The 12,951-nt window shown below is 62.8% G+C and overlaps 1 protein-coding gene across 1 annotated transcript in view; it reads left to right on the forward strand.

The window, feature by feature from the left end:
* GALNT9 (polypeptide N-acetylgalactosaminyltransferase 9) overlaps positions 1-12,951 on the forward strand; it is a 74,392-nt gene that overhangs the window by 35,931 nt on the left and 25,510 nt on the right. Inside the window, exons 3-5 of the mRNA XM_035724027.1 lie at positions 3,415-3,581; positions 5,300-5,474; positions 9,077-9,274. Coding sequence (XP_035579920.1) covers positions 3,415-3,581; positions 5,300-5,474; positions 9,077-9,274 — 540 coding nt within the window. The remainder of the gene's footprint in view (positions 1-3,414; positions 3,582-5,299; positions 5,475-9,076; positions 9,275-12,951) is intronic.

Below are 12,951 nucleotides of genomic sequence, written 5' to 3' on the forward strand. Positions count from 1 at the left end.
AGCCTCGCGCAGGTCCACGGCAGACCCGGCCCTGACTCTGACCTCCCTCTGCCCTTTGTCCTCACGGGCAGCTGTCGCTGGATTTGGGGCCGCCCCGAAGGCCAGCATGTTTTTCACCTTGAGATCCGGGACATAGGTACACCCGCAAAGTCCCTGTTTCCCAAGGTCACCTTCGCGGGCTCTCTTGTGGGGGAGGGCGACACCTTTCAACCCGCAGCCAAGGGAAGCCGCTCCAACGTGGAGACCCTCGAACATACCATTAGCCCAGCAGACACTCTTATCTGCAGGAGAACAGAAGGAAAGGCGGGGGACAGAGTCCCCACTGCGGGGCCGGGCTGTCAGGGTCCCCCGCCTTCCCTGCAACCAGCTGCCTGTCCTCGGCCGAGGTCCTCGTGAAGCCCCCTCCCGACTCCCAGACTCAAGAAGTGACATAATCCACGGGTAAGCCAATCAGAGCGCCCCGTCTCCTCGGGCCACCGTGATTGGTCCACGTCAGGGCGCGCCGTCCAATCAGAGCCAAAGAGACGCACGGTGCTTTCCCACCTGTGCTGGGAACTGGACTGCCCTCCCCAGAGCATCGCCTACCCCGAGGAAGGCGTGGAGCCAGAAGAGGCCCTGGGTCCTGCCGACATGGCGAACCCCCGGCCCAGCAGGCCCGAAGGCACACACCCCTGGACTTCTCACCAAGGCCGGCCAGTGAGTCCCCTGCACCACTCACATTGTTCCTGCCTGATGGACCTGCGGAGCAAAGAATGGAGAGTGTATCTGGACAATTCTATTGCCCTGCTTTCCCGGGAGCCTTGTGCTCTCCCCAGAGTGGCCAGCAGCTTGGGGGCTCTGTGTCAGGAACCAGCAGGGGCCTGAGCTTGCACAAAGAGCATTTTCCATCCGGTGAAGGCGGCATGTCTCTAAGGTGAGTGGCTGCCATGACCCCTAGGGTGAAGCGCAGGTTCCTGGCAGGAACGTCTACATCACGTGGAAGGTCATGAGAACAGGCCCCTCGCACGGGCCTCCCGTGTCCAGCTGCTGCCTCCTCCACACCATAATAAATCCCGGGGACTCATGGCCAGAGCTGTAGGGCGGAGGCCAGCCGCGCGTGTATCTGCATTGTGGAGGGTGGAAAGGGGCTGAGTGTCCACTGAGGCAGGGGCACGCTGCCCCCCACAGCCTGCCTCGCCCGCACAGCCTTTCTCATCACGCCCAGTGCACCCCACCTGCTGGCTCTTTTTGTCCCCTCGTCCTCCACATGGCTCGTTCCTCTGTTCTTTGGGTCTGTTACAGGCTGAGCTGCGCCCCCCAGGTTCATACAGGGGAGCCCTGACCCCCACACCTCAGGATGTGACTGTGTGGCCTTACAGAGGTGACAGGTGGAGTGGGGTCCCTCGGGTGGGCCTGGCTCCTATGACGGAGTCCCCGCAGAGAGCAGAGCAGGGTGCAGACATGCACAGGGCACGACCACCGAGGACACGCTGGGAAGGTGGGAAGACAGTGTCTGCACACCAAGGGGAGGCCTTGGGGGGAGCCGGCCCTGCTGCCCCTGCATCTGGACTCCCCACCTCCAGACTGAGGAGCGCACTTGGGTGGCTTAGACCATCGCGTCTGTGGTGTTTGCTCTGCAGCCGAGCTGAGCAGGGCAGGGCTAAACTCACTGCCAGGTTGCTCACGGCTCCTCCCTGGCTGCCTGGTCTAGAGATGGCCCCAGGGTCCCCACCCATGGCCCTGTGTTGTCCCTGCCTCCATCCCTTCCTCTGAAATCATGCTGCCGTGTCCACTGTTCTTGCCTGGGCGCCACCGTGAGGCCAGAGACAATAGCACGCAGCCCCTAACACACTGTGGGATGGGGGGGCTCACTGGCACTGCCCTGCCTGTTCTAGGGCAGCACCTGGCCCTGGGCGTGGCGGATGGCTCGGGTTCAAAGCCCGTCTGCACTCACTCCATGGGAGGGAAGTTGGCCCTTTGGAGCAGGGCTGTGTGAGAGTGCGTGTGTGTGAGCGTGTGAGTGTGTGGGTATGAGAGCATGAGTGTGAGCGAGTGTGCATGTGTGTGAGAGTGCGTGGGTGTGAGCGTGTGGGTGTGTGAGTGTGAGACCACGAGTGTGAGCATGTGTGTGAGTGCGAACACGTGTGTGCGCGTGGGTGTGAAAGCATGGGTGTGAGCATGTGTGAGAGTGTGAGCGTGCAACTGAGTGTGAACACGTGTGCGAGAGTGCGCGGGTGTGAGCGTGGGTGTGTGCGTGGGTGTGAGGGCATGAGCGTGAGCATTGTGAGAGTGTGAGCGTGTGAGCGTGAACATGTGTGAGTGTGAGAGCATGAGTGTGAGCATGTGTGAGTGTGCATGTGTGTGAGAGTGTGTGGGTGTGAGACCATGAGTGTGAGCGTGTGTGAGAGTGTGAATGAGTGTGAGCTTGTGTGTGAGGGTGAGGGTGAACGTGTGTGAGTGCGTGGGTGTGAGAGCATGGGTGTGAGTGTGAGCGTGAACATGTGTGTGAGAGTGCGTGGGTGTGAGCGTGTGGGTGTGAGAGCATGTGTGTCTAGCCAAGTCCAGTGGCCTCTGCCATCTTAAGAAGAGATTTGGTGTGTTTACGTTTATTGTGACAGCAAACGTTCGTGGATTCCTCCTCGTGTATCTTTGTATTTCCTTTACTCTTCTTTCCTCTTTTTTATGTCACCTTATTTTTGACCATTTGCTAAGTTCCTGTTTATCTCCCTTTGCCCCCTGGTGAATTTATTCAATCACATTATTACACCAACAGCCCGTTGCCTTCTGCAGGCACCTTAGCCAACGTGCATCATCTAATTACACTGAAGAACCGGACATCCCTCGCCCCTCACCCAGCCCCCATGCGCAGCCCCTGTGCCCATCCTCTGCAGCGAGACCCCTGGGAGAACCGCACAACCCCCCTTGCGCCCCTCAGTCCTTAGGTTTGGCTGAGGCTGTTACCTTCAGCCCTGATGATGAGGCCGTCCCTGCAGACTTCGGATCCCCAGCAACAGCCTTCAGCTGACGTTGTCCAGGCCTTTCTGCAGCCCATCACCCACTACCCGGGTTTCACTTTGGGGGCAACACCTGGGGTACAGGGCTCACTGTAGATGCTGCCCCACAGCCCCCCACTGCACGTCGACTGCAGATGGAACCAGGTGTTGACGGCGCTGGGCTCAGGGCTGGGCTCAGGGCTGGGCCCCACCCACCACCAGGCCACAGCCTGACATGACCGCCATTCCCTGACTTTCAGCAAGGATGCAGCGGGCTGAGGCTCGGAGCACGTGAGGCCGTGGCTTCTGATGGATGCAATCTCTGAATCTGGGCGTTCGCCCCAAGGCCTTGTTGTTGCTCTTCTGCTGGTTGCAAGATTTAGAACCAGTTGAGCGGGCACGCCCCACACTGACCACTGACGGCGAACCATGTCTCCTGCAGGTGCCGACAGGTGACCCATGACGCCGACCTGCCCCAGATCTCCGTGGTCTTCATCTTTGTCAATGAGGCCCTCTCCGTCATCCTGCGCTCCGTGCACAGTGTGGTCAACCGCACGCCCTCACGGCTCCTCAAGGAGGTCATCCTGGTGGACGACAACAGCGACAGTGGTAAGTGGGGCAGTGGGGCACCCCGACAGTGCAAGCGTGCTGGAGCTGGGGGCTGGAGGCTTGGAGTCGGTGGGCTGGACCGCACACCCCGGGGGTTCCAGGCCACAGCCCTCCCTGCCTCTCGCGGCTCTGGGGACTGTTGCTGTCCTTTGTGCTCCAGCTGGGGTTGCCTCCCTCCCCCTCTTCCTCGTCTTCACATGGCCTCCCCCCTGTATGTCTCCTCTTATACGGACACCTGTTGTTGGACGAGGCCCACCCTAAATCCAGGAGGATTTCATCTCAAGATCCTTAACTGGTTACATCCACAAAGACCCTATTTTGAAATAAGGTCCCATTCTGAGGCTGTGGGTGGAATTGAATTTGGGGGCTCAATTCATCTCCTACAGATGTCACCCAGAAAAGCCCGGGCAGACTGAGTTCCCCTATCTGCAGATCATACCTCTTCTTGCCAGTGACAGGGGTGGGGGCTCCAGTGAGGGTCTGCTGTGGGGGGAGCCGGGCCGGCACTCACAGTGGGGACCCTGGGCACATCCCACACCCACCAGGCGCAGAGGGCTCAAAGCCCCTGCCAGGGGTCCAGAGGTGCCTGGGCACCAGCCGAGCCAGGAGCCTGAACCCACCGTGGGTGGGGCCCCAGACTGAGGTCCTGTGGGCTCATCATCCTGGCCTCTCCTCTGCACCTCAAGAGGGAGGGAAATGGAGGAAATTTGGGGGACACCTCTGGAGCCCTTCAAGGGCGGGATGTGCCATGTCCAACCCAGGGTCGGTCTGGATGTCTGCACTGCAGGGCCCGAGCTGACCCCATGAAAGGAACGAGGGTTGGGTGGCCACCTTCTCTGGAAAGGGCAGGATGGGGCTGGAGGCTGTTCCCGGGAAGGACCGGTGGCCGTCCCTGGGTCCCGGGGACAGGTGGCTTCCGTAGGCAGGTTGCAGGGGGACACCCCGCCCAGCCACCTGGAGAGACCCCACTGCCTCTTCTCCACCAGCCCTGATCTGCTGTAGATGCGCCTGTTTGGGTGCACATTCGGTCTGTGGAGCGTTCTCAAGTCCCTCCTGGTTTTTCACCTGTGCCTTCACTGAGTTTTTAGTGATTTATGGAGCTGAAATTTCTCATAACATAAAATTAGCCATTTAAAACATGAGTGCTCGGTTCAGGGGCATGAAGCACACACACTGTTGTGCAGTCGTCCCCACTGTCTGTCTCCAGAACTTTGCACACCCCCAACCTGGAGGTCTGCCCCCACTAGACGCTCCCCAGCCCCTGGCGCCCTCACCCCGCCTGCTGTCTCTATGAAGGTGGCATCTGTCGAGGCCTCAGAGAAGTGGGATCACACCGCATCTGTCCTCAGTTGTAGTGGGTGGACGGCTGAATACCCCACGGCGTGGACCGACCACGTGTGCTCGCCGTGCATCCATGTGTGGACTTCCTTCTTCACAGAGGAGGCCCTCGGTCCCGGGGTCTTCTGTTTTCGTGACACGTGTCTCTGTCCGCTCAGTCCCGTTTGGCTGGTTTTTGTCTGTCGTCCCCTGGACTGGAGGGCCAGCCTCACAGGGCAGGGTCTTGTCGCCCCATGGTCTCCCCACCCCTTGAAGCACGTCCGGCTGCAGGTGCCCTTCAACAGCTGTGGAGTATGGGCCCGGGGCCCACACCGACCTGGGGCGACCTCAGGGCCCTGCTGGGGAGCAGACATGCTGAGGCGTCTCTGTGTCCCCTGCAGTGGAGCTCAAAGCCAGCCTGGACCAGTACGTCAACAGGCGGTACCCGGGCCTGGTGAAGATCGTCCGCAACAACCGGAGGGAAGGCTTGATCCGGGCACGGCTGCAGGGCTGGAAAGTGGCCACGGCCCCCGTGGTCGGCTTCTTCGACGCCCACGTGGAGTTCGGCATGGGCTGGTGAGAGTGGGGCGCGGGGGGCAGAGCTGGGGGTGGGGCTGGCTTCCAGGACTCCCTGCAGGAGCCAGCAGAAGATGAGCCTGGGGCCCGGGGCATCTGAGTCCAGCCTGGGGCTTCTCACGCCCCGCTCCTGGGCTGGAAGCCGCTCGGGAGGCGCAGACTGCAGGGTGTTATGTGTCCAGCAGGTCACAGCACAGAGCGAGCGTGTGTGCGTGGCCTCCAACCATGGCGCACACACAGCTGTGGGGCACGTGCCGCCACGGGGTCCCGGTCCGCTGCTTGCAGCCCAAGCCCCCAGCACCAGTTGGAAGCAGTTTCTTGTCCTGGGGTGCCCTCTCGTCCACCACGCAGGGGCGAAGTGAGCCTGTAATGAGATGCCTGCAGGGGGACGTGGCCTGGGAGTGGCGGGGATACACGGTGACTCAGGAGCAGGTGTGCAGGATGACCTAGCATTGTGACCCCGCACCCAGCACCCCAGCAGGAAGGCTGGGGCTCCAGCCCTAAGCTCGTGCTTGCCCTGCAGGCCGATGCTCCGTGTGGCCTTGGGCCAGCAGCCCCAGCAGCCCCTGTGGGCTGCAGGAAGCGCAGGTCTGCGTGGCCTAGGGTCTGCCGCGTGGGGCCCCGGGGTCCTGGCGCATGCCAAGGATAGAGCCTGGGCCACCTGGAAGCCTCCTCCAGCTCTGAACCAGCCTTAAGAATGGTGTCAGTTGCCCAGCACGTTATCCCATCGAGGGGGAGGCCGGGTCCCCGGGGAGTGTCGGACCCAGGGCTGGTCCTGGCGCCTCTGTCCAGACCCCGCCATCCAGACGCAGAGGGTGCGCTGATATCCTCAGAGCCCGTGTCCAAGGACGCTTTGACCGAATAGCAGGACGTGCTTCTGAATTTTCTGGAAAGCGCCAGCTCTTCCCTTCACTTCTCTGATGGCTGCACATGGGGGGTGCCCTGTGCAGATGAGCAAGGGATATATCGTGGCAGGGCAGCGATCCTGCGGGAACGCTGTAGGTAAGGGAGCGGGTCACAGCGGGGGACATCCCACTTGCCAGCATGGTGCGGTCAGGGGAAGGCGAGCTGCGCCCGTCTCCTCGTCTTCAGGTGGGATGCTGGAAGTGTGCACGGGGTGCGGGCTGTTGCCAGGACTGCGTGAGAGACTGGCGCCTGGCTCCAGGCCCTCGGGGTTGGATCAGTACTCGGGATGGCAGACCGGGCCCCCAGGGGACAGCCTGGTTTGCGGTGGCCTGGGAGCTGCGGGGACACTTTGGACACATGCATGTGCCTGGGAGCAGCCTGTGGGCAGAGGGAGGGTTGACCCCGTGTATCAGCGTCCCGGGGCTCTGACCACCCAACCCGGCTGCTCTAAACAACAGAAACTACTCTCTCGTTTCTGGGGCCCGAAGTCCACTGAGGGGACACCGGTGTCAGCTGGGCCACACCCCCGAGAGGCCCCCGGGGAGGTCCTTCCTTGTCTCCTCCAGCCTCCGGGGTCCACGGCATCCCTGGGCTTTGGCCGGAGCCCTGCAGCCTCTGTCCTCCCCCGGCTTCTCCGCGGAGTGTCCGTGACTCTCCTCTTCTGTTTCTGGGGGGGGGGGGGTCCTTCATCGTTGGCCTTAGGGCCAGCCACATAATCCAGGTCAAACCTGCAGTGGGCGGGTCTGCAGGGGCAGCCCGCAGCGCCCGCCCGCGGAGCCGCAGAGAGAAGTCGGCCCACGGTGGCGGCTTGCCCCATTTCAGTAGAAACTAAAACTCACGATTTTTGTATCAAATCTCCCAACGCATATTTTTAAACGCTGCGAAGCCTAACGTAAGACATTCCCTGGGATACCAGCCATGGGAAACGAGGGGTCGTGAGTGGCGGCTCCAACTGAGGACTGGTGGCCTGGAGCGTTCCTGAGTCTGCGCGGTCCCTGTGCATGGTTCCTGCATCCCCAGCTGGTCCGCGAGGGTCTGGCGCCCCGGGGTCTCCGAGGTCGTGGTTTCCCCCCAGCTACCACTGGCTCCAGCAGGGGCTCAGCGTCTCCTAGTGGAGCCTTCTCCTTCCCCTCTCCTGAAGGGTCTCAGCCGCCCCAGCACCACGCGCTTCTCACGAGGGTTGGTTCTGTCCCCGCACGCTTGGCGGAGATGCGAGTTTCTTCTGCTCGACTTCCCCTCCTGGCCCGTGTTTGTCCGCTCTGCCACCCTCCTGAGACAGCCCTTCTTCTCCCACAATGTGTATCACCTTGTATCCTTCATTACGGCTCACCGCCTGCCCCCACCAGGGTCACTCCACCGGGCTGTGTGGGCTGCGCACTGCACAACCACACTTGGTAGCGGTTCCTCCCTCGGGCATTTGGAAGCCGTCTGGGAGAGCTGCGAGTCTGTCACTCCAAAGGCAATTTTAAACGAGTGTAACTTTCATTTTCACAACCGAAAACACAGTGATCCGTCTGCAAATAGCCCTCCCCTCCCAGAGTGGCCCCCACAGGGATGCTGCCTCATTAGCAGATGTGGCATTTACAGAGGGCTCTCCATCTCTGGGCACTTTGCGAACAGTAATTAATTAATCCTGCTCCTCACGAAGCTGAAAGGCAAATAAATACCAGGCTGTCATTCAGCGGGATGGGGAAGCAGACGGGCCGTGCGGCAGGTGTCGCCGGGTGGGGCCAGAGGACCCGCCCAAGCCCCGGCCCTCTGCCCCCCCCCCCACGACTCCCCCCCCCCCCGCGGCTCCTGACCCCTGAGGCTCCTGGTCCCCCCGGGGCAGCGGGCGGCCCATGGCCACAGCTGAACTCCAGCTCAGAGGCCAGGCTTCTGGTGGTGTCTCGTCCTTGCAGGGAATGGGGCACGTCCAAGGGCGAAGCCGCACAGTCTGCAAAAAACGCTGATGTCCAGAGAGGTCACCCGAGAGCCTGCGTCCTCGGGTCCCTCCGCTCACTGGCTTCACCGTGTCCGCTGCCCCCACCTCACTCCACGCTCACATCCCAGGGCCTCAGCGCTGGCCGCACCCTCCCCATCCCCCTGACACCCACCGGCCCCCCACCTCCTCCTGCTCGTTGCCCAGGGCAACCTACACTGATGCCCTGTTTAAAACTGCAACCCCAAGTCAGCCTTACCTTGGTCTCTTTCCCGCAGGATGCCTCTCACCTTCCAACATACCTTCCCTTATATGTTAATGGCTGCCCCCCCCCCCCCCCAGGGCCACTGCATACTGCTGTGTAGGTTGCACACTGCACAACAGTACCCAGTAGCCTCTCTCGTCCTTCCAACAGACCATAAGCTCTCTGAGGCATGGATTTTCTTTTTAAGTTTACGGAAGTATTCCAGTTTGTTAGACCAGGGCGTGGCACATAACCAGTCCTCAAATGAGTGCCTGTAAGGGAGTGTACCTTCCACAGGAGCAGGGAAGGAGGGGCAGGGAGTGGGATCCGGAGCCGGAGGGGGAGGGCGAGGCCCCAGGCGGCGCAGGTCTGCGGCCAGACACGCCCTGGGCTCCCGGGGCCAATGCCCTTGCCCGCGGCAGGCTGGCCTCCCGACCTCACCCTGCCTGTGGGCGGTGGGCCCCTCCTGGGGGCTCAGGCTGGTGGTCCCCGCGCCCATGCCCTTCGTCACAGGCGTGTGCCTCCCCACAGGGCTGAGCCCGCGCTCTCGCGGATCCAGGAGGACCGCCGGCGCATCGTGCTGCCGGCCATCGACAACATCAAGTACGACACGTTTGAGGTGCAGCAGTACGCCAGTGCGGCCCACGGCTACAACTGGGGCCTCTGGTGCATGTACATCATCCCGCCCCAGGACTGGCTGGACCGCGGGGACGAGGCCGCGCCCATCCGGTGAGCAGCCGGCGGGGCGGGGCGCGCACGGGGCCGCCGCAGGGGCCCGGTGGGGGGCGGGGCGCGCCCGGTGGGGGGCGGGGCTTGGGGCCGGGGCCGGGGCCGGGGCCGGCGTGTGGCGGGACCAAAGACCAGTCGGGGGGGGGCGGGCAGCAGTGGGGACGGCAGGGGGTGCACGCGCAGCAAGGAGGAGCCAGCGAAAGAGAAGCAAACACGGACGGAGGACGGGAAACCAGAGAGAGAAGAGCGGGAGCGTGACAGAGCCAGACAGGCCGCGAGACACAGACTGGAGTGGCCGCCCGCGGGAGCCGCAGGCGTGGGCAGTGGGACCGAGAGCCCCACAAAGACCCCACAGCTGTCCTCAAACGCACGTATTTATTTAAATCGGTTCCTAAACATGAAAACAGATTTTTACATGTTAAAAATACACAGATCCCGCACCTTTTGGGAGGTGGGAAGGCCCACACTCTGACAAGGCGGCCATCGGCCCGAGCTGAGAAGGGGCCGCGTCTAAACAGGCGTGGGCCTCCAGCGGCGGCAGTCACCACCGCTCCCTGTCGCCCCCAGATCCTCTGCCACTTGCCGATCCCTGTCCAGCATCAGCTCCAGTCTGCAGCCCCGCCCCGTCTGCGGAGCCCTGGGAATCCGCTTCCTAACCAGGTCCTGGGGGTGCAGTCACGGGGCCTGTGGGACTGGCTGACCCCGGGGGCCCCCCCACAGGGGCTTGAGATTTCAGGGGCCGGGAGCCGCCTGCCCCCCACTCTGTTCAAACTGGCGTGTCCCTGCCAAATCCCGCTGCAATGGCTCACTGTGCCCGGGAGCCACAGGGGTTGTGTGTCACTGTGCCTTTGAAGGCTCTCTCCCCCCAGAGGGCCTTGCGGCGGCTTCCAAGCACCAGCCCTGCGGGCAAAGAGCAGTGGGGACATCCAGCCGGAAGGCAGCAGACGCTGGGGAGCAATGGCTCGGCCCGAGCCCTGCACCCCGCTGATTTTGAGGAGAACCACTGTCAGCACAGAGGGCTGCTCTGAGCAACAAGACCGGGAGTCCCCAGAAGCCGGGGCAGCAACCCCCTCGGGCTGGCACTGTCCCGGCGGCCACGTCTTCAGAGACAGGCCCCGATACTCCCGAGAGCTGCAGGGAGCACGAGCTGGGGCTCTGGGGCCTTTGCCGTCAAAACGGGGCGCAGAGCCACCCATGTCCAGAGCAGACCAGCAGGTCCCCGGCTCACTCGGAGTAGCAGCTTGAAAGGTAACCCCAATCCTTCATTCAGGATGCACTCGATTAGGAGCAAAAGCAAAACAAGGGCCTACTGGTTCCCGTTTTAAGAGTCAGAGACCCCAAGGGGAAGCACCTGAAATTTTTGGCAACCTCTGGATGCCCAGAGCTGCACAGGAAGCAGGATTTTCTGGCCCGACTGTGTCTTGTCTCAAACTTTGCTTGTCACTAGCACCACCTGAGAGCTTTTGAAAACCCTGATGCCAAAACTCCAAAGAAAACACAGGTGAAGCCTTTAAACAGAGTCGACACCGAAGGAGATGGGTAGGGCTGGCACGTCATGGAGACCCGGCCTCTGCCAGGAGGGAAACGCACACGCGACCACCAGCAGGCGCCCGGGCCCGTTGGGAGGGCCGAGGGTGGGCGCTGCGGAGAACGCGGGCAGTCAGAGCTCCCACACGAGCCCGGAGGCAGAACTGGCCAAACCGCTTTGGGAGACCGTTTGGCGGTTTCTCCTAATGGGGCAACCACGTCCCGCTGGGCGTGCTGTCCCCACAGCCGTGGGCCGGGAAGCCATGGAAGCCTGGGTCCGTGCAGAGACTCACATGGAGGCTCCCAGCGGCCACACAGTTCTAAGTCATGGAAACGCCCCAGACGACCGTCAGGTGCGAACAGGGAGGCCGAGGGGCATCTATCTGCCCGGCTTCCAGTGCACTTTGCGGAGCCGAAGGGACAAACTGTCGTCCATGTAACAACATGGGTGAGACTCAGGACCGTTGGGCTGGGCCAGCAAGGGTGCAGGTAGGAGACATGACTGGTTTTCGGGGTACTGCACGCTGGCTTTGAGCTGGCACTAACTCCTGGAGGCCCCGTGTCACAGGGGCCTCCAGGCAGATGTGGGGGACGGGGGCTTTGCTCAGGGCCATGGTGGTGGGGCTCGTGGGTCCCTGGGGCTGTTCCCCTGGTTCTCGAGGGGCTGGAGTCACGCACTGAGTCCTGAGCCCTCGGCCCTTGAAGCCGTTGCGCCTCCTCCTTGCCCTCACTGGGAGGACGCCCTCAGGCCCCCCACCTGGACAGGGCTTCCCACCGCCGCCCGCAGGGCAGACCTTGCTGCGCCCGGCTCCCGGCAGAAGGCGCTCTTGGAGGTCGTATGACCCACCCCGCCTGGACAGATGGCTTCCAGCCCAGCGGGGCAGGGCGGGGGGGGGGGGGCTCTCTCCTGGAAAGCGCTCCTAAAGCTCTCCCTGCCCCACCCACATCGCTGGGGGGAAGAGCTGCTGCCCTCCCCACGGACTCGCCTGCACATCGGCAGCCGGGCCGGGAGGGAATGGTGTTTGAGGATTTACTTGAGGAAATTTTCTTGCTGTTCATTATACTTGAAGCTCAAGCAGGAGGGAAGAGTGGACGGGAATGATGGGGCTGGGACTTCCGGGAGGAGGTGTGTCAGCCCGGTGGCCGCCTTGTGCACCCAGGAGCTGCGTGTCGGGCTCCCTGCTGCACGTCCCATGGCCATGAGCCCGCGGGCAGGGCTGGCGCTCCCGTCCCCAGGACCGGCACAGTCTCACACATGTGTCCAGGGGATGGCGAGGGCCCTGTGGGTGTGAGCTGGCTTCCAGCGGGCACGGGGCCCCAGGACAAGCCTCCAGGAAGGGAGACCTTCGGGTCTGGCTGGGGGGTCCTCCCAGCACCCTGCCCCCCCACAGTCAGGAGTGCGTGGGGGGAGGGCCCGAATCTCACACACACACACACAGCCGCACATGTGCACCCGCTGACCAGCACAGAGATCCACTCCCACCGGCACACACCTGCACACATGAACACAGATGCGCACCCACACGCGTACGTGTGCAGACGCAGATGCACTTCTAGGCACGCACGCAGGATGCTTCTCTGGTCCCCGTGGAGGAACAGTGACCGTTTACTCTGACTTTCTCGCTTGTCTTCTGAGAGGTGCTTCCCGCGGTGCTAGGTGGTTCCCACGGCCACAGGCTCAGTGGCTGGGTCCCGACGTCCCCTGAAATCACTCCGGCCTCCGCGCGATGGCCTCCAAGCTGACGTCCTCTGTGCTGCAGCTTCCTATGGATGCACCAGCTTAGCCCCCGGGGCAAACGCCCGCAGCAGGGTCGGGAGCGCAGTCCTGGCCAAGGCTCCCGGGCTGCAGACACTCGCTGTGTCCACCTGCACGGCAGTCCGCGGGAGCGGGGGAGGCCGCGTCTTGCCCTCGGGGTGCAGGTGGAGGAGCCGAGCACAGGGAAGGCCACCGGGCCCGTGGCTCAGAGCCCACAGGCCCTCGCCACCCTTGTCACCTCTCTGAGCACAGGGGGTACTTCTGGCTGCCTGGCGGTCGCTTCAGAGCCTTACAAGTGGGCCGGTCCTGTCCACACCGTTTCGTCACACACTCACGTGGAATACGCGCAGAATGGCCCCTCGCACCCTGTGTGCTAGCACGCCGCACGTTCCTC

Source organism: Zalophus californianus, chromosome 14, assembly GCF_009762305.2.
Source record: "Zalophus californianus isolate mZalCal1 chromosome 14, mZalCal1.pri.v2, whole genome shotgun sequence".
NCBI lineage: Eukaryota > Metazoa > Chordata > Mammalia > Carnivora > Otariidae > Zalophus > Zalophus californianus.